This window comes from Rutilus rutilus (assembly GCF_951802725.1).
Source record: "Rutilus rutilus genome assembly, chromosome: 14".
Classification (NCBI taxonomy): Eukaryota; Metazoa; Chordata; class Actinopteri; order Cypriniformes; family Leuciscidae; genus Rutilus; species Rutilus rutilus.
In genome coordinates this window covers 2,395,001-2,417,501 of record NC_140219.1, presented here as the reverse complement: position 1 = coordinate 2,417,501, position 22,501 = coordinate 2,395,001, and the positions used below count along the sequence as shown (strand labels likewise).

The window sequence follows — 22,501 nt, the reverse complement described above, 5'->3', positions numbered from 1 at the left end:
CAGCTGACAATGGCCTTTTGTCCATTCTGGTTCTTGTCGACCTCACTGCAGCCTTTGACACCATCTCTCATACAATTCTTTTGGAAGGTCTGGCTGCCATTGGGATCGCTAACAATGCACTAATCTGGTTCAGGTCATATCTACATAATAGAAAACAGTTCATTCCGGGAAAAAAAAGGTCACATTAAAATCTACAACAGTCACCCATGGTGTTCCTCAGGGCTCAGTGCTGGGACCACTGCTTTTTATCATTTATATATTACCTCTCGGCAACATTCTCCGCTCCTTTGGGATAAATTTTCATTGTTACGCCGACGATACACAACTATATCTCTCCGCCTCTCTTCCCCCCCTCCACTCTCACCTCCTGTCTGCAAGCTATCAGCAACTGGATGTCAATCAATCTTCTCAAACTCAATGGAAATAAAAGTGAGGTTCTCCTCATTGGTTCAAAGGCCACACTCTCCAAAAGTCACCCGTTTACTATATCAGTTGATGGCTCTCTGATTCCCACCCCCTCCCAAGTCAAAAGTCTTGGTGTCATTCTAGACAGTGCACTTTCCTTTGGCCCTCACATCAGCAATATCACTCGGACTTCTTACTTTCACCTCCGCAACATCTCTAGACTCCGCCCCTCCCTCTCCCAACACAATACACAGGTCCTTGTTCATGCCCTGATCACATCCCGCATTGACTACTGCAACGCCCTCCTCATCCTCATTACTAGGGGTGGCACGGTACATGTAAAAAAACATCCAAACCATTCGGTTCGCTTGTCTCGGTTCGGTGTGTGTGTGCGTCGCACGGTTCAACGCATGCGCAATGTAGCCTCGTGCCCGTGCTAATACAATGCTAAATCATAAATCAGATGTATGTAGAATAACATTACGATGTCCAGCAATCGATTTAAATAGTACACTGGGTTTACTTAGACATTTAATGAGATCTACTCCACTATGTTGTTTTTTCACGTGAATAAATACATAGATAGACAATTTCACTTATGTACTTAAATGGTCCAGTGACAGAACTTTTGCCAAGCGTGTCAGAGGTTCTGAGTTCTAATCCGCACTCGTATATATATATATATTTTTTTTTTATCAAAACCGATTATGTTTATCAGTGGTTGTATATCAAGCAGGGACAGATTTGTGTGATTTCACCGGAACGAATAGAGAGTCTCCTCAACGGATCGAAGCGCGCGTCCGAGTGAAGACTGCGTTGTGTGCGCGAGCCACAAGAGAACACTGTATCAGCGCCACTGATCGCAGCGGCAAAGAGCACTTTGATCACTTGATTAAAAAAACACATTTCAGCGCTAGATTGCTTCTTATTTAACAAACGAACGAAACGAATAATTTGCTAGTTAACTGGAGATGTTTTATTTATTTGTATTGGTACATCCGTGCCGCGAGATATCGACCCTGGCAAAAAGTGGTGGGTACATGTGATGTACCACTCGCAAATTACGCCTATGATGACGAGACACAAGGAGAAATTGACAAAGAACTGTCCGACACAGCCCACGTAGCTCTCACTACAGATGGATGGACCTCCAGGCCCACTGAAAGTTTCCTCACAGCGCTCACTCACTATATTACTTCGAAATGGGAAATGAGAAGCTGCGTTTTGCAAACACGCCCCATTTATGAAATAAATAAATAAATAATTAGATAATTAAGCTATATATCATATGCTGAAGTACATTTTTGGAGTGTTAAAGATTAAAAGAAAAAATAACAACAAGAACCGTACAGAACCGAAAACCGTGACCCTAAAACCGTGATACGAACCGAACCGTGGGTTTTGTGAACCGTGCCACCCCTAATTATTACCCGCACCAGATCAGCTGACCACATCACACCGCTTCTTACTCAGCTCCACTGGCTTCCTGTTCCTCACCGGATCAACTACAAAATTCTTCTGCTTACCTTCAAAGCCCTCCAAGACCTTGCCCCCTCATACCTCTCAGACCTGCTTCTTCCCTATAATCCTCCTCGAACACTTCGTTCCTCCACGGCTGAAATTTTAACTGTACCAACGTTCAGACTTACTGTAGCACCATGAGGGCTAGAGCCTACAGCCGCTCTACCCCACGTCTCGGGAATTCTCTCCCACTTCACATTCGCCAACTGGACTCTCTCCATCAATTCAAATCACAACTTAAAACACATCTGTTTAGATTAGCTTATCCTACATCAATTTTATCATTCCAATTTAATTTCCTGCATTTTATGGTTTTAGGATCAAGATCGTATTTATTTTGATTTTACTATTGATATTAATGTCTTGTTTATTTTTTCTATAAGGTGTCCTTGGGTGTCTTGAAAGGCGCCAACAAATAAAATGTATTATTACATCATGGCTTGGTTGAATTCTAATGTAGAATGCGGTGTGTTATTTCTTGATAACCGACCGCTGCAAAGTATAACACACCGTTGCCATGATAAACAGAGCGTTGCTATGGACGCAGGATTCTAACCGTAGAGACGGAACGGACTATTTTCTTTAGCGGAAGCAATACAATCATTTTTAAATCAATAAACTCCTTTTTAAATCAATATTTTGTGTCAAATTATTAATTTATTTGGTAGGTAGCCATGTAATAAGTGGGATAATGTAGAGCGAGGCGGTTGTTATAGCGAATACAACCCGGACAGGCTGATTCAAGCTCCGCTTCGCGTCGGGGTCCCGATCAGCCTGTCGGGGTTGTATTCGCTATAACAACCGCCCCGCTCTTCATTATCCCTTATTATTATTATTATTATTATTATTATTATCCCCTCATCCCCCACATCCCCACATTCCCTCATCCCTACATCCCTTCATCCCCTGAATTAGTTTATGTAAAATATATACTTTATTATTATTATTGCTAGCTATTAGTACTAATAATAACTACAATAATTAATATTTATTATTATTATTACCATCGTAATCAGTTAAAAATGTATTGGTATATGTAAAAAAACAAAAACAATAAAAGCTATTATAGGCAGCTATTAGTATTAATATGAACTACAATAATTAATATGCATATAATATAATAACCATAATCATAAACTAATTTATACAAGTTATGTTCAAATGTATTAATATATGTAGAAATGACATGATTGCTCATTGTTAGATGATGATATCTAGTGCATTAATGTCACTGAAGTGTTAAAGTGTTAAAGCAACATCATTATAAGAGTTTAGCAGTGAAGTCCTTGAGTCAGGATCTTTACCCATGATGCTCTGGGGCAGAGTTATGGCTCTGGTCTAGAGGCGTCTGAAACGAGGGGTCAAAGGTCACGGCGAGCGCTCAGTCACCTCAATGACGGACTTTCAATGCCGTCCATTACTGTGCGATTTCCATTTAAACTCAGCGGAACGTGCAAGGTCTCGCAGCGCTGCAGTATTCATGCAGGAGGACCAGCTTTCCTCAGGTTATGAATCATAAAATCATCTAACGGTAAACATGACCGCTACTCTCCGCATACTTCGACCCAAAACCAGACGAACGAGAGATCTGCAATGTAATTATACAGAGAAATCAGTGTGTGTGAACACACAGATGCGGCCAGTCTTTAAATCCATCAAAGATATGCATGAATCAATCCCCAAACCATATATCAATTTATTGTTTTTAAAGATAGATATACATAATGATACACATAGAAATCTTAATAGATGATCATTTCATAATAAGAAGAACATGATTAGTGAATGTGATTACATGAATGACCATTTCTAATAATACTATATTATAATGCAATAACAACAACGATTAAAAATATTATGTTTTATAATCATATGTACTTTAATAACAATAATGATTGCTTTTAATATATGATCATTTCATGATAATAATAACATAAGTGAATGTGATTACATAATGACAATTTATGATAATAAAACTGATATTTTATTATAATGCAATAATATTAATACGTTTTAGAATTATACATCATATAATTTATTATTATTAATAATAATAATAATAATATGATAATTTCATAAAAACAAGTGAATGTGATTATATAAATGAACATGTTTAATAATAAAAAGTATATTTTATTATAATCCAATAACAATAATGATATGAGAATAATGAATTATATTATTTAATAATAACAACAAATATACATTTTATTATTTTTTATAATGTATTTTACATTTTATTTATATATATATATAAATTTATATATATATATAAATTTATATATATATATATATATATATATATATATATATATATTTAAATATAAATATATATAAATTATATTTTTTTTATAAATGTATAATATTTGCAAAACAGAATCCTGTAAGAAACACTGGCATAGTGTTATGAAAAATATGAAAATATATTAAACATACAAAAAAGAAAAAAAAGAGAGAGAGAGAGAGAGAGAGAGAGAGAGAGAGAGAGAGAGAGAGAGAGAGAGAAATATGTGAGAAATCTCATTAGTTGTGATGGTTTCTACAGTTTAGTCCACCCATGAGAAACACAAACAGGAAGTCACAGAATGAACATGTTAAACCGAATCTCGTCGGTCCACAAGCACAGTGGCGTCATGCCCATTCAAAGTGAGGGGGCACGTGCCCCCTCAGATTTTTCCTCCCTGATAATTTTTTTTGTCACAACTTTATTCCTATTATGCTCCATAATATACCAGAGCCTATAACGACTCAAATGTATTCTTCTGGATGTGTAATAAATCGGTCAGCATCAGCTCTTTTTCCTAATATGGTGTCTGGGTATCAAAGATTCTAGAGCGCTACGCGCGTAGCACTCTAGAATCTTTGCTGTGTATGTTCGCAACTCACTCATCTCGCACGTTGAGCTGGCAATGTTTTACAGATGGTCTTGAAGTGGTAAGTGGGCAAAGCAACAAATCAGCATTGAATTATTTATCGGATGATATTAAAAGGTAGTGGGATTATTTGTGGTTGACCTGGAAATTTTTACTTGATCATAAAGTTATGGATTTGTTATTAGCTGCGAATTCAGAGCATTAACTTAAGTTGTGTCAGTGTAACGTTATCGATAGCTAGCCTAGTCTAACCGTAAACTAGTTGGCTAACAAGTTACTAGCTTTTCTGTTAGCTCATAAATTACTCTTTACAAGTTCCTTATTTAAAATATAATAATGAGCAGTGTAACTACAGTATTTCAATGATTTTACTAAAGTAATGTTTCATATTACATTTGATTTGATTACTTTTTTGTCAAATATTAACCATTTTCAAATAAACGGGGTAGTGTTAACCTTATTCAGCACTGAAATCTGCCAAACTTCTTTTAAAGTCCTTCATCACATATTAATATTAAAATAACTTAATTTCAGAGCACCACAAAGTCAGACCTCAGCACCTTTATGTACCTTTAATGTAAGATCGTTCTTAGGTCACATACCAATTTAAATTCATAACATAAAAACTGCAATGGTAGGCTACTGTTTTTAAAATCATGTGTAGTAGGCCTAAGTGTACAGTAAGTGTGTGTGTAAACATGCTTTAATGAAGTAGACTTCAAAAGCTTTTGAATTTGAGCTTACAGTTCTTTCATCAACCTGTCTTTTACATAAACGTACAAAATAGATACTTTAACTTAGTCCTCAGATAGAGGAGGCGGGTTGCTGCTAGCTCCGTTAAGGTATTTCTGTCCCTCCCAAACTGCATTGAAATGGTATGTTAAGCAGCCAGAATAAAAAAATTTCCAGGGGGAGAAACCCCCTGACCCCTCCTAACATGATCCATATCACCCGTCAGAAAACAATTGCAACGTCTCAGATTGTGCCCCCCCAGAATTTTGGCTTGCATGACGCCCCTGCACAAGCATCTCAGCGCCGCGACACTGCGGATCAGACGGTCAAACAATAAGATGACGAACGATTCAACGGCTGTGAAAGCCTTCAGTGTCTAATGAGAAATCTCTGAATACTTCAGTGACAGTAGAGGGGCTTTTAGAGACACCACAGCAAGAACCACAACACCAGTCACATGGGGCAGTTTTCTGAAATTGAGATTTATACATCATCTGAAATCTGAATAAATACGCTTTCGATTGATGTCTGGTTTGTTAGGATAGGACAATATTTATGGAAGTAAAAGAATGCCAAATGTTTTTGAAACTAAAAAGCCTAGAATATGCATTGCATTAAACCATGCTTGCATTTTAATGGGCTGAAATTCAGCATGGTTAAATATTTAAGCTGTGAATATTTAAATTCAAAACAATTTCATTATTAAAAATTAAATAATCCATATTCACCTTTCATAATTTCACTTCCAAAATATTCAAACTGTTTAAAAATACAACCTATAATTCAACAGGCAATTTTCGGACCCTTTTATTTCGCTTAGTTCAAATTCGACAGTAAATTCAACACCGACATCCAGGAACTGCAGGAAAAGCAGTCGATTACCGAGCATGCTCTCCATCTGCTGTTAGTCTATCGCACCAGCAGGGGGTGCAAAAGCGGGTGTTGTTGACGATATTTTGGAAGTGAAATATGAAAGGTGAATATGGATTATTTAATCTTTAATAATGAAAATGTGTTTGAAATGTTTTGAACTGAAATTTTCACAGCTTAAATATTCAACCATGTTGAATTTCAGCCCATAAAAACGCAAGCCCTGAAAATACAATGCATTAAAATGCAATGGGTATTTTTTCAAGTAGTGCAATTCAACAGGCTTTTTTTGTTTCAAAAACATTTGGCATTATTTTACTTCCATAAATATTTGGTCGAGACACAACTATTGAAAATCTGGAATCTGAGGGTGAAAAAGAATCGAAACATTGAGAAAATCTCCTTTAAAGTTGTTCATTTATGTTGGCGATTGTGCTGCATTCACTCACACAAATACATGTGTTATATATTTACGGTAGGAAATTTACAAAATATCTTAATGGAACATGATCTTTACTTAATATCCTCATGATTTTTGGCATAAAAGAAAAATCTATAATTTTGACCCGTACAATGTGTTGTTGGCTATTGCCACAGATATACCCGTGCGGCTCGTGACTGGTGACGTGATCCAGGGTCATCATATTAGAGTGATTTCTGAAGGATCATGTGACACTGAAGACTGGAGTAATGATGCTGAAAATTCAGCTTTGATCACGAAATTCACATAGAAAACTGCAGTTTTGAATTATAACATTTCACATTTTTTACTGTATTTTTAATTAAATTAAAAGCAGCCTCGGTGAGCAGAAGAGACTTTTTTCAAAAACATAAAAGTCTCTCTGGCTCCAAAACTTTGAACGACAGAGTATAGTAGTTTTACAAGAAACCTTGAAATTAATCTGTGAATGCTGATCAAAAGGCGACCGTTCAAATTAAAAGTTAAACTGAAATTAATTTTTTCCTACCATGTCCTTCTAAAGCCATAAACATTCATTTTTTTGTAATACAAAAAGATACATTTGTGAAGAACTGCACAAACTCTCAATTCAATTTTAATGAATTGATACGAAGGCAAAATGACAATAAAGAGCCATGAAAGCATCATAAAAATCATAAAAATCTAAATTCACATAGTTTTGTGTGAGTGACAGACCGAAATAAATCGCTGGACATCTTGACATCCGCTTCGGTTCACAAGTTGATGAGTGAAACAGAAATGGGCATAATCATTTATGAACCTCACAGGCTTCAATCCATATTCATTGTACAGTAATTGCAGGAAAGGTCGTTTGGGCCAGCATTACTGAGACTCTGCAGGCCTGAAACACATAAACTGTGAAAATTAGTGGAGCTTTTTATTTAAAATTAGCTTTACCTATTAGTGGAGGATCTGAAGGCTGCACTAATGCTGACGGGCCATTTTCCCATGATCCTTTGCCATTCTTAAACAATGATAACAGTAAGGCAGCAGTATCTATAGAGCTGATACAGTGAGCAGAAACGGTGTTTGCATGATGTACCATAGATGCGTTTTATACACTAAAAACTAGAGCTGAACGATTCTGGAGAAACTGAGAATCACATTTTTTGTGTGTGTGTGTTTAAAATTGAGATCACGATTCTCACACGAATCCGAATAGACATCTAAACAAAATTACATGTGATTTACTAAAGGTTCTGACAAATTGATAATTGCTGCAGTCTATTTAAAAATATTTGATCACTTTGAATTATTTTTTATTTTTTTTAAATCTGAATGAATGATTTAATGACTCACTCATCTGCGTTTTTGAACAAATCTCTTGAATGACTGATTCAATGACTCACTTATAAAGACTTTGCTATATTATTGCTGGATAAATCAGTGTTTTTGAACAAATCTCTTGAATGAATGATTCAATGACTCACTTATAAAGACTGTGCTATATTATTGCTGGATGAATCAGTGTTTTTGAACAAATCTCTTGAATGAATGATTCAGTGACTCACTCATAAAGACTTTGAAATATTATTGCTGGATGAATCAGTGTTTTTGAACAAATCTCTTGAATGAATGATTCAATGACTCACTTATAAAGACTTTGCTATATTATTGCTGGATGAATCAGTGTTTTTGAACAAATCTCTTGAATGAATGATTCAGTGACTCACTCATAAAGACTTTGAAATATTATTGCTGGATGAATCAGTGTTTTTGAACAAATCTCTTGAATGAATGATTCAGTGACTCACTTATAAAGACTGCTATATTATTGCTGGATGAATCAGTGTTTTTGAACAAATCTCTTAAATGAATGATTCAATGACTCACTTATAAAGACTGCTATATTATTGCTGGATGAATCAGTGTTTTTGAACAAATCTCTTGAATGAATGATTCAGTGACTCACTCATAAAGACTTTGAAATATTATTGCTGGATGAATCAGTGTTTTTGAACAAATCTCTTGAATGAATGATTCAGTGACTCACTTATAAAGACTTCGCTATATTATTGCTGGATGAATCAGTGTTTTTGAACAAATCTCTTGAATGAATGATTCAGTGACTCACTTATAAAGACTTTGCTATATTATTGCTGGATGAATCAGTGTTTTTGAACAAATCTCTTAAATGAATGATTCAATGACTCACTTATAAAGACTTCGCTATATTATTGCTGGATAAATCAGTGTTTTTGAACAAATCTCTTGAATGAATGATTCAATGACTCACTTATAAAGACTGTGCTATATTATTGCTGGATGAATCAGTGTTTTTGAACAAATCTCTTAAATGAATGATTCAATGACTCACTTATAAAGACTTTGCTATATTATTGCTGGATAAATCAGTGTTTTTGAACAAATCTCTTGAATGACTGATTCAATGACTCACTTATAAAGACTTTGCTATATTATTGCTGGATAAATCAGTGTTTTTGAACAAATCTCTTGAATGAATGATTCAATGACTCACTTATAAAGACTGTGCTATATTATTGCTGGATGAATCAGTGTTTTTGAACAAATCTCTTGAATGAATGATTCAGTGACTCACTCATAAAGACTTTGAAATATTATTGCTGGATGAATCAGTGTTTTTGAACAAATCTCTTGAATGAATGATTCAATGACTCACTTATAAAGACTTTGCTATATTATTGCTGGATGAATCAGTGTTTTTGAACAAATCTCTTGAATGAATGATTCAGTGACTCACTCATAAAGACTTTGAAATATTATTGCTGGATGAATCAGTGTTTTTGAACAAATCTCTTGAATGAATGATTCAGTGACTCACTTATAAAGACTGCTATATTATTGCTGGATGAATCAGTGTTTTTGAACAAATCTCTTAAATGAATGATTCAATGACTCACTTATAAAGACTGCTATATTATTGCTGGATGAATCAGTGTTTTTGAACAAATCTCTTGAATGAATGATTCAGTGACTCACTCATAAAGACTTTGAAATATTATTGCTGGATGAATCAGTGTTTTTGAACAAATCTCTTGAATGAATGATTCAGTGACTCACTTATAAAGACTTCGCTATATTATTGCTGGATGAATCAGTGTTTTTGAACAAATCTCTTGAATGAATGATTCAGTGACTCACTTATAAAGACTTTGCTATATTATTGCTGGATGAATCAGTGTTTTTGAACAAATCTCTTAAATGAATGATTCAATGACTCACTTATAAAGACTTCGCTATATTATTGCTGGATAAATCAGTGTTTTTGAACAAATCTCTTGAATGAATGATTCAATGACTCACTTATAAAGACTGTGCTATATTATTGCTGGATGAATCAGTGTTTTTGAACAAATCTCTTAAATGAATGATTCAATGACTCACTTATAAAGACTTTGCTATATTATTGCTGGATAAATCAGTGTTTTTGAACAAATCTCTTGAATGAATGATTCAATGACTCACTTATAAAGACTGTGCTATATTATTGCTGGATGAATCAGTGTTTTTAAACAAATCTCTTGAATGAATGATTCAGTGACTCACTTATAAAGACTTTGCTATATTATTGCTGGATGAATCAGTGTTTTTGAACAAATCTCTTAAATGAATGATTCAATGACTCACTTATAAAGACTTCGCTATATTATTGCTGGATGAATCAGTGTTTTTGAACAAATCTCTTGAATGAATGATTCAGTGACTCACTCAAAGACTTTGAAATATTATTGCTGGATGAATCAGTGTTTTTGAACAAATCTCTTGAATGAATGATTCAGTGACTCACTTATAAAGACTGCTATATTATTGCTGGATGAATCAGTGTTTTTGAACAAATCTCTTAAATGAATGATTCAATGACTCACTTATAAAGACTGCTATATTATTGCTGGATGAATCAGTGTTTTTGAACAAATCTCTTGAATGAATGATTCAGTGACTCACTCATAAAGACTTTGAAATATTATTGCTGGATGAATCAGTGTTTTTGAACAAATCTCTTGAATGAATGATTCAGTGACTCACTTATAAAGACTTCGCTATATTATTGCTGGATGAATCAGTGTTTTTGAACAAATCTCTTGAATGAATGATTCAGTGACTCACTTATAAAGACTTTGCTATATTATTGCTGGATGAATCAGTGTTTTTGAACAAATCTCTTAAATGAATGATTCAATGACTCACTTATAAAGACTTCGCTATATTATTGCTGGATAAATCAGTGTTTTTGAACAAATCTCTTGAATGAATGATTCAATGACTCACTTATAAAGACTGTGCTATATTATTGCTGGATGAATCAGTGTTTTTGAACAAATCTCTTAAATGAATGATTCAATGACTCACTTATAAAGACTTTGCTATATTATTGCTGGATAAATCAGTGTTTTTGAACAAATCTCTTGAATGAATGATTCAATGACTCACTTATAAAGACTGTGCTATATTATTGCTGGATGAATCAGTGTTTTTAAACAAATCTCTTGAATGAATGATTCAGTGACTCACTTATAAAGACTTTGCTATATTATTGCTGGATGAATCAGTGTTTTTGAACAAATCTCTTAAATGAATGATTCAATGACTCACTTATAAAGACTTCGCTATATTATTGCTGGATGAAGCAGTGTTTTTGAACAAATCTCTTGAATGAATGATTCAGTGACTCACTCATAAAGACTTTGAAATATTATTGCTGGATGAATCAGTGTTTTTGAACAAATCTCTTGAATGAATGATTCAGTGACTCACTTATAAAGACTGCTATATTATTGCTGGATGAATCAGTGTTTTTAAACAAATCTCTTGAATGAATGATTCAGTGACTCACTTATAAAGACTTTGCTATATTATTGCTGGATGAATCAGTGTTTTTGAACAAATCTCTTAAATGAATGATTCAATGACTCACTTATAAAGACTGCTATATTATTGCTGGATGAATCAGTGTTTTTGAACAAATCTCTTGAATGAATGATTCAGTGACTCACTCATAAAGACTTTGAAATATTATTGCTGGATGAATCAGTGTTTTTGAACAAATCTCTTGAATGAATGATTCAGTGACTCACTTATAAAGACTTCGCTATATTATTGCTGGATGAATCAGTGTTTTTGAACAAATCTCTTGAATGAATGATTCAGTGACTCACTTATAAAGACTTTGCTATATTATTGCTGGATGAATCAGTGTTTTTGAACAAATCTCTTAAATGAATGATTCAATGACTCACTTATAAAGACTTCGCTATATTATTGCTGGATGAATCAGTGTTTTTGAACAAATCTCTTGAATGAATGATTCAGTGACTCACTCATAAAGACTTTGAAATATTATTGCTGGATGAATCAGTGTTTTTGAACAAATCTCTTGAATGAATGATTCAGTGACTCACTTATAAAGACTGCTATATTATTGCTGGATGAATCAGTGTTTTTAAACAAATCTCTTGAATGAATGATTCAATGACTCACTTATAAAGACTTTGCTATATTATTGCTGGATGAATCAGTGTTTTTGAACAAATCTCTTGAATGAATGATTCAATGACTCACTTATAAACACTGTGTGAATCAGTGTTTTTGAACAAATCTCTTGAATGAATTATTCAATGACTCACTCATAAAGACTTCGCTTGTTTCATTACCAGATGAATCTGCGTTTCTGAACAAATCTCTTGAATGAATGATTCAATGACTCACTCATAAAGACTTCGCTTGTTTCATTACCAGATGAATCTGCGTTTCTGAACAAATCTCTTGAATGAATGATTCAATGACTCACTCATAAAGACTTCGCTTGTTTCATTACCAGATGAATCTGCGTTTCTGAACAAATCTCTTGAATGAATGATTCAATGACTCACTCATAAAGACTTCGCTTGTTTCATTAACAGATGAATCAATGTTTTTAAACAAATCTCTTGAATGAATGATTCAGTGATTCAAAGAATATTTAACAGTCACTTGTTGTCTCTTGATTTTGTCAAAGGTTTAATAGACACGAGTGAATCGTCGTCATTTAGGAATGAGATCGCGTGGGTGTTTGAATCGAGATCTTGATCTTTGAACGATTAATCGTGTCGAGGCCACTGCTCCTGACGGCCTGTTCCTCTGCTTCTACATGGATGAAAAATGAGCAGATCGAAAGAAAGTGTGCTGGTTAAAGAAGGGAAGAGGAGAAGAATGACCCGCTGATCTCAGGGGACGAGGACCTGCACAATGTGTTTCACAGGTAATGAGAGCGAAGGCAAGACAGAAAGAGAGGAATGAGTAAAAGAACACAATGTGTGTCAGCAGGGTCCAAAATGAACAGACAATGAAAAAAGACATGAACGTGTGAGTTATGGACGTGATTCAGACTTATGAATCCATCACTGAACGAGTCTTGTGCACAACCTGAAATGTTTCGTGTAAAGGTCAGGGTTATTATCATGAACTAAAACTTTTTAAAACATCTCTGTTAATTGAAATGAAGCTGAAATAAAATAAAATAAAATATTTAATATTATTTGAAAAAAAAAAAAACTTAAAGTAAACGAAATGATAAATGTTGGCCTGGCAATAAACTGAAATAATTCTTATTTAAAAGTTAAAGCACTTAAATTATTACCTGGAAATAAATAAAAAACTAAAACTTAAATAAAAATGAAGCTAAATTAATCAAATGACAAAAGCACATAACAAAACCGCTAAAATTATGATTGACATGAAAACTAAAAATATACAAAAAACAGGGCTCAAAAAACAGTATCATTACTGACCATAAAGATTATAAAATATTATTATTAATAATATTATTAAAGGGCTAATGGTACGATTTTTCAAGAGGACCCGTAGTTCAGATATGCCAATATTTTTACTGGGTCCACACACAAAAATATAAATAATAATAAAAATACAAATAAATATATATATATATATATATATATATATATATATATATATATATATATATATATATATATATATATATATATATATATATATATATATATATATATATATATATATATATATATAATAATCTCTACAATAATTACAGATAATATGGTAACACTTTACAATAAGCTCCCATAAACTAACATTAACTAACAGTGAGCCATACATTTGTTAGTGCATTTGTTACTCTTATCCCTATTATTATTTTTGCAAATTATGTCCAAATTATGTTAAATGGCTTCACCATGGTGAAAAATATTGAACAAGAAATGTTCAATACATCACAGAAGCCCAATTACGTAACTTTGCAAGGCATAAAAACATAATATCAAATTCATCTGTTCATTTCCTCTCGCTCTAGCTAACTCTCCTTCTCTTCCCTCCGTCACATGCACACAATCCCACCCGGAGCTCGATTCACACAGATATGAGGGAGGATCAATCTCCTATTCAACTAGGGTACAGAAACTCCGGTTTTAAGGCGAGAAACCCTGAGAGCAGGAAACTGTATTCCCAGACATCATTTCACGCTGTATTTGAGCTTCCAAGATCAGCAAGACAACATTATTCAAAGTCACCACTGAACGTTTCCAACGAAACCTTGAAAATGTGCACGGCAGCCCACAACGCCCAATTAAAGCCGTCCGTGGGGCGAGAGAAAGCAGGAGTCGCAGTCAGAAACATGACAAACAACGTCCACCATCCACAGGTGTAAAGCAACTCTCAGATCAATATGAGGACACCTATCAGAGAAATGGACACGACATAAAATCGATAACACTACATGAGTCTCTTCATATATTCTAATTGCTGATTGTTTTTAATTTTCATTTCTTTTTCACGTATAAATTCCATAACGATGGATGGATGGATGGATGGATGGATGGATGGATGGATGGATGGATGGATGGATGGATGGATGGATGGATGGATGGATGGATGGATGGATGGATGGATGGATGGATGGATGGATGGATGGATGGATGGATGGATGGATGGATGGATGGATGGATGGATGGATGGATGGATGGATGGATGGATGGATGGATGGATGGATGGATGGATGGATGGATGGATGGATGGATGGATGGATGGATGGATGGATAAATGGATAAATGGATGGATGGATAAATGGATGGATGGATAAATGGATGGATGGATGGATAAATGGATGGATGGATGGATGGATAAATGTATGTATGTATGGATGGATGGATGGATGGATGGATGGATAAATGGATGGATGGATAAATGGATAAATGGATGGATGGATGGATAAATGGATAAATGGATGGATGGATAAATGGATGGATGGATGGATAAATGGATGGATGGATAAATGGATGGATGGATAAATGGATGTATGTATGGATGGAAGGATGGATGGACAAATGTATGTATGTATGGATGGATGGATGGATGGATGGATGGATGGATAAATGGATAAATGGATGGATAAATGGATAAATGGATAAATGGATGGATGGATGGATGGATGGATGGATGGATGGATGGAATAGTAATAAAATATGACAAAAACTCAGAGTTATAGAATCAGTTGATATTTCACTGGTTTTGTCCATTTTATTATTGTCCATAATATTATATTATACTATACTATAATATAATATAATTATATAATACTATAATATTAATATTATGTCCATTATTAGACTGTCTCACAAATGAATTATGTTGAATATCTGTTAAATATGAATATCTGTTAAACTACACAATTAGATAATACCAGTTTAGCTCAACCAATCACCAAGCAATGCTTCATTGTGTTCAGTCTGTGTGTAAAAAGAGCATTAGCAATTAAAGACAAAACAGTGAAGCTAAACATGATCAGCTCAAAGTGTCTGAATAATATTTGCTCTCAAATATTTGTAAATTTGACCGGTAGTCACTGAAGAATTTTTGGGTATAATATGTCACAGTTTACTTTATTTTGCTCTCCTCACTCACATAAATGTCACAAATTATATCTAGGGTCTCACTAATTTTTGGTTTGACTGTACTTATAACTCCCTATAAATGCTCTTTTTCTGTTCTCATAGTACATTGAGCTCTTTCATCCCAAAAGATCAAGGTAAACGTGAGATTTCCTGAAGGTTGCAGTGGATGTTACTGACGCACCGTTTTATCATGTTCTAAAATTCATTGTTACTTAAGGCAGCGCTCTGCATAACCTGTATGAGATCTGTGTGATGATTAATGAGCGCTGGATGTGTTCCTATGGTCCTGTAGGGAGTTAAACTCTCTCACCTGCAGAGGGAACAGATTTCACATGCAGATATTATAACGGCAGCAGGGCTAAAGTAGGACGCAGCTGGTTATACAGATGTCACCAATCTAGAGGCGCGTTTAGGCCTCGTGACGGATTAAAGATGAGTCCATTTCATCTTTCTTTAGTGTGTAATGTTGCTGTTTGAGCGTGAAAAAGCTCTGGGTTCTTCTCTATATCAGTGTCAGTGTTTCTGAACTCCTGAAACGCCTCCATTGTAGTCTTGAGTTTCTTCCGGGAACGAACACGTCACAATATTCCTCATTATAATAATTCATGCGCAGAATAAAGGGGCGGGGCCTGGTTGAGTTAGTTAGTAGTGTGTTAAACTGCCGGTTATGGGAAGGGGCGGGACATTTCACAAACACACTCAAAGTGCTCGACCAATCACAACACACTGCTCCAGCCGACCAATCAGAGCACAGTGTGCTTTTCAGAAGGAGGGGCTTCATAGAGACAGGAAGTAAACAGAGCGTTACTGACAGACTGGGAAGAGAGGAGCCGCAACAATGGAGAATATGAGGAAATAATCAACATTAAAGCAGGAAAACATGTTCTAGTAGAGCCCAAGTGAAACTTTAAAGTGAAACGTAATTCTGCAAATCAGCCAGGGCGAATCTCACACGGATAAATGTGCATAATTACACAATTACGCAATTACCCAGAGCAGAGTCGCTGACGTGAACTACAGGTTACATTCACCGTCGACACAATGATGTTTTAGGCCTGAGTATTGAACGTTTATGACTGGAAATGAGAGTGACTGATGTGTCTGGAAAGTTTTTAAGTTCTCATATGAGAGTTTCCATGGCAACTATGAGATCTATAATGTGAACGCAACACTGTTTGGCCTATTTATACAGCAAAATCCAGCGTGAAACATCACTGAGATTCACATCATCTGCCAAAAAACAACAACTAACCAAACTTTTTAGCTTAAAAAAATATAAACAAGCACAGATAGACGGAGAGATTTCTGTGGAGGTTCGCTAGTGTTGAAACCAGTGTTATTTTAGTATTATTGTAAATTTTAAAGGGGAGGTATAATGCCATTTTCACAAGATGTAAAATAAGTCTCTGATGTCCCCAGAGTGTGTGTGTGAAGTTTTAGCTCAAAATACCCCACAGATATTTTTATACAGCATGTTAAAGTTGTCACTTTTTGAGGGTGAGCAAAAACACATCGTTCTGTGTCTGTCCCTTTAAATGCAAATGAGCTGCTGCTCCCGGCACAGGGGGCGGAGCTTCAAGAGCTCCTGTCCTTTTACCTCACACACACATGCACTGAACATTCCAAAAACTTTTAGCTTTTTATGATCAAACCGGAGTCAGAAAGATGGAGAGACTCAAGAAGAAGTGACAACATGTAGAAGCAACAGGACATTTCTGAATGGTTAGTTGATGAATTTATGAAGCTTATGTGTAGTTATCTTCTAGTCATTGATTAGCATATTCTGTCTTGATAATCTATAAATCGTGTTCAGGGGGCGGGGTTTATGTAAATTCTAGGGTTGGTGATGTCACTAACCCGGGAGGAATGTGGTGTAGTCTCTACCAGCCGTTTGTTGTAGTCCTTAATAAGTGATTTCTTTAAAAGCAAATATCTCCCTTTGCTTTGAGCTTTGAGCGTCGTAACTTTGCAGATGTTGTTTATGATCAAACAGCAACATTACACACTAACTAAAGTTAGAAAAGTGACATCATTATCAACCACCCCTTTAATATTTTGAATTGGCTTTTATTTTCATGCGGACTTTTGGCCGTCTGCCGGAAGCTAGTTACTTTAGTCGATAAAGTTTAAAATATGGATATTTTTGTTACACAAACGCATCACTTCACTTCAGAAGGCCTTTATTAACCCCCGCAGAGCCTGTGGAGCACTTTAATCATGAATAGATGCACTTTGATGAACTTCCAAAAACAAAAACCCATTCACTGCCATTATAAAGCTTGAACTCTGATTGTATTCGTCTGAAAGAAGAATGTCACATACACCTAGAATGACTTCAGTGTGAGTAAATCATGGGCTAATATTCATTTTTGGGTGAACTATCCCTTTAAGAAAAGGAGGTTTAGAGAAACACAAACATGCACAGAATAGATCATCATGAAGTCGCCGCTTCTTTCGGTCGGATCAGAGATGTTGAAGAGAAGCTGAAACTCACCTTTGATATGAGCGAGGAGTGAATCTTCTTGATGATGTCGTCCATCTCCGTGAGTTTGGGTCCTATCAGGGAGCTGTGGGGTCCGCTGATGTGCCCGATGTGATCCAGACCCAGGTAATGTAGGATCAGAATATCCCAGTCGTCCCGCTTCAGCGTGCCGTCCAGGTGACGGGTCACGTTATTGTCCACCTGAGGGAACGAGACCGAGAGATTAAAATCTGAAAAGAAATAAGACTTTAAAGCCCTATTCGGACGGGATTAACTTTACAAGGGTAGATGGAGTAATGTAATTTTACCACAGGACGTCTGTAATATTAATGGCCAATTAGCACGGGATAAGAGATCTCAGTAAACTAGCAGAAGTGGGAGAGTAACTCGATTTGCGCATCGCCGTCACTCCTGTCGTCATGTGTGTGTTACGCTGCTTCCTGATATCACGTGCGCAAACACATATAACCTATATTTATATATATATATATATATATATATATATAGCGGTTATGTCCGGTCGAACGATGTATTAATTCACTTCAGATTGGGTTGTGTTGGTAATAGACTCATACCTAACGCTAAAAGATGTTTCGTGCCTCTAACAAGTGCTGTCGATCTTCTTTCTGATCTGAATGGTGTGTGTGAAACACTTGAGTTTGCCACAGACTCGTTCCAGCGTCTAGAACGCAACTGATGCTTTATCAAGCGTCTCCATACTTGAAAAACCGTGGAAAACTACTTTTAAACAGGAAATGACGGAATATTTACGTACATATTTACATTTTCGCACGGGATTAGTGTCACCTGAGGTCATTTTTACGGACCTTTTTACTGAAGGTAAAAGTCGGCGTAATCTTTACTGACATTGTCCGACATGATCACTGAGATGCACATTCAGACGGGACTAAAATCACTGAGAAGATCTGGTAATTATTACTTTACCCCTCCTCTACATGTTAAACTAGTCCCGTCCGAATAGGGCTTAAGACTCGGTCAAAAACAAACATAAGCTTGTAAGGTTGAGGAATCATGACCCCTTGAAAAAATGTCATTGTGAAATTCCCTACACTGAAACAATTCTATTTGCCAGCAAAAATTCGTTAACCATCTGGTGCTCTTCGCGTGTCAAAAATGACCAAAACTTATTTTTTTTATTTCAATTAAATTTATGTACTATATTTTAGTTCGATAATGTTTTTTATTTAATATTTTGTATTTTTAGGGTATTTTATGGTACTAAATTATATTTACGCTGTATTTATAATCCATTTATTCACTTTTTGAGCATAGACCTGAACATGTAATCTCATAATTCGTAATTCTTGAATGCTTTAGAGCAACAGATTTAAAGGGATACTCCACTTTTTTCGGAAATATGCTAATTTTACAACTCCCCCAGAGTTAAACAGATGAGTTTTACCGTTTTCGAATCCATTCAGCCGAACTCCGGGTCTGACGGTACCACTTTTAGCATAGCTTAGCACAGATCATTGATTCAGACGAGTCCAGTAGCATTTCTTTCAAAATGACCATAGAGTTTCAATATTTTTCCAATTTAAAACTTGACTCTTCTGTAGTTAAACCGTGTACTAAGACCGACGGAAAATGAAAAGTTGCGATTTTCATAACATGGGTGCAGCAGGCGTAGTGATATGACGCAGCGCCTGAAAATAGGTCTAATAGGTTAGACAAACTTAGTCCCGGTCACGTTGGAAGAAGTTACCGAGCTGGGGACTATTTTTAGGCGCTGCGTCATATTACTACGCCTGCTGCACTCATGTTACGGCCGCACAGTTCCTTGATTATTACGCCGGAATGAGAGTAGTTCCTAGCCATATAGGCTTAGAAACTCGCAACTTTTCATTTTCCGTCGATCTTAGTACACGGTTTAACTACAGAAGAGTCAAGTTTTAAATAGGAAAAATATTGAAACTCTTTGGTCATTTTGAAAGAAATGCTACTGGACTCGTCTGAATCAATGATCTATGCTAAGCTATGCTAAAAGTGGTACCGTCAGACCCGGAGTTCGGCTGAATGGATCCTAAAACGGTAAAACTCATCTGTTTAACTCTGGGGGAGTTGTAAAATGAGCATATTTCCAAAAAAAGTGGAGTATCCCTTTAAGTTTGATTTATTTCCAAAGACGACACTTGGCAGATTATTGCTGAAGTGAAAAAAAAGTTGTAAAAAAGTGAACTTAAAAAATTTACAGAATTTTACGTTTATTGTTATGAAAAATGTGCAAAAACACTATTTAAATTTTTTATATGAAATATAAAATATTGTGTTAAAAATTTGAGCTTAATATGTCAAAAAATGAGCTTTCAGTGAGAGTGTGTTCAGCTGCAGTACCAAACGCTTCTACTAGAGGAACTTCGTCTCATTAATTTCTAATGCGCTCATTTCTGACCGCGAGGAGCACAAGTGGGACTGTTTTTATCAGGACCATTTAACCTTTTCGAATCATGTTCATGATTTTTTGTGTGTTCACACAGTAAGTGCCAAACCCTTTACCAAGTTTCGTACCATTCCAATGAAGTAAAAAAAAAATTTAAAAAATTTTTTTATAATTCTATATCAGCTCCTCTCTCACCTCGGTGTAGTCGGACACGAAAAACGAGGTGGTGCCGTCGTGCTCCATGAAGTGTTTGGGAAAGAGCCGAACCCACGTGTCGTCGCCGTAGAAGATGATGCGTTTGCCGGCGCTCTTGGCCTGCCAGATGAGGTTATCCTCCAGCAGAGCCGGAGAGTTCAGGTTCATCACCACGTCTATGAAGCCCGGGATGCTGCCGGTGGTCAGAGCCTGACGAGAGAACACAAACATCGCTGTTTAAAGAGGAGCTTTTCTACTTTCTTCACATCTTCATCTTTCTTCAGTGTGTAATGTTGCTGTTAGATCATGAAAAATCTCTGCAAAGTCACACAGTTCTTCTCTATATCAGTGTCAGTGTTTCTGAACTCCTGAAACGCCTCCATTGTAGTCTTGAGTTTCTTCCGGGAACGAACACGTCACAATATTCCTCATTATAATAATTCATGCGCAGAATAAAGGGGCGGGGCCTGGTTGAGTTAGTTAGTAGTGTGTTAAACTGGCGGTTATGGGAAGGGGCGGGACATTTCCCAAACACACTCGAAGCGCTCGACCAATCACAGCACACTGATCCAGCTGACCAATCAGAGCACATTGTGCTTTTCAGAAGGAGGGGCTTCATAGAGACAGGAACTAAACAGAGCGTTACTGACAGACTGGGAAGAGAGGAGCCGCAACAATGGAGAATATGAGGAAAATAATCAACATTCAAGCAGGAAAACCTGTTCTAGTAGAGCCTGAAACAACATCAAGACTCTGTAAAAGGGCCTCTTTAAGAAACCAAAACACAGCTTTACTGTCCAAACAGGCCTTAAAGAAGGGCCCTAAATGATTTTAGAGTACTATGAAGAGAGCAGTCAAAACTTCTGACATCACACCCATGAGCTCATTGCTCAGTCTTAAAGGTACAGTAGCAGAAACAATCGGTTTAAATAAAATTCTCAGTGACAAGGTGGAAAATGGCCATGAAAAAACTTATTTGAATCTGAATGCAATTTATATCAATCCAAGTGCACACTGTATTCTCAGCACTGCAATCTTCGACAATCAGTTTTCACGTCAACTACTGTTATGTTTAAAGTAATTTAAACTGCCACATTACGCTATTTTAAAGGCTCCTAATGTTATTTTAGAGTCTCCTACAACAGGTTTACATTCATCCAAGATCAAAAACACTTTAATGTCCTCATAATCTCCACTGCAGCGTCAGCTCTTTACTCTCAGTGTCTGAAACACTTCAGTCTCTCTAAGCCCCGCCTCTCTGAGAGCTGCTCTGCTGTGATTGGTCAGAAAGCAAACGCTCATTATCATATCTGAATCTCAGCTCTTGATCTCAGTGATGCGAACAGTAACGATGGCGTGGGTTTTACCGTATCAGCGTCTTCTCCACACGAACAACACGAACCAAACTCTTCCAGTCTCAGATACACTACAGTGTTTGAGGGCGGAGCTAAGAGACGCTGTTCAGCCAATCAAAACCACAGGCTGGCATTATGCTAATTAGTTACAAACCTACATAGGAAGTGAGACTGGAATTACTGACGACTCGTTTCAGTTCAGAATCACTTCTTTCTTTTGGGACACAATAACTTTGCAGACCTTTCACATCCACAAACAGCTCTATTACACTATTTTATTTTAGGAATAAAAGGGGCAAAA

At 35.9% G+C, this 22,501-nt stretch overlaps 1 protein-coding gene across 1 annotated transcript in view; it reads right to left on the bottom strand.

The window, feature by feature from the left end:
* Positions 1 to 22,501, bottom strand: part of pigg (phosphatidylinositol glycan anchor biosynthesis class G (EMM blood group)) — a 142,686-nt gene that overhangs the window by 102,271 nt on the left and 17,914 nt on the right. Inside the window, exons 3-4 of the mRNA XM_084430111.1 lie at positions 20,846 to 21,055; positions 18,262 to 18,450 (exon numbers count right to left, since the gene is read on the bottom strand). Of these exons, the coding sequence (XP_084286237.1) occupies positions 18,262 to 18,450; positions 20,846 to 21,055 (399 nt within the window). The remainder of the gene's footprint in view (positions 1 to 18,261; positions 18,451 to 20,845; positions 21,056 to 22,501) is intronic.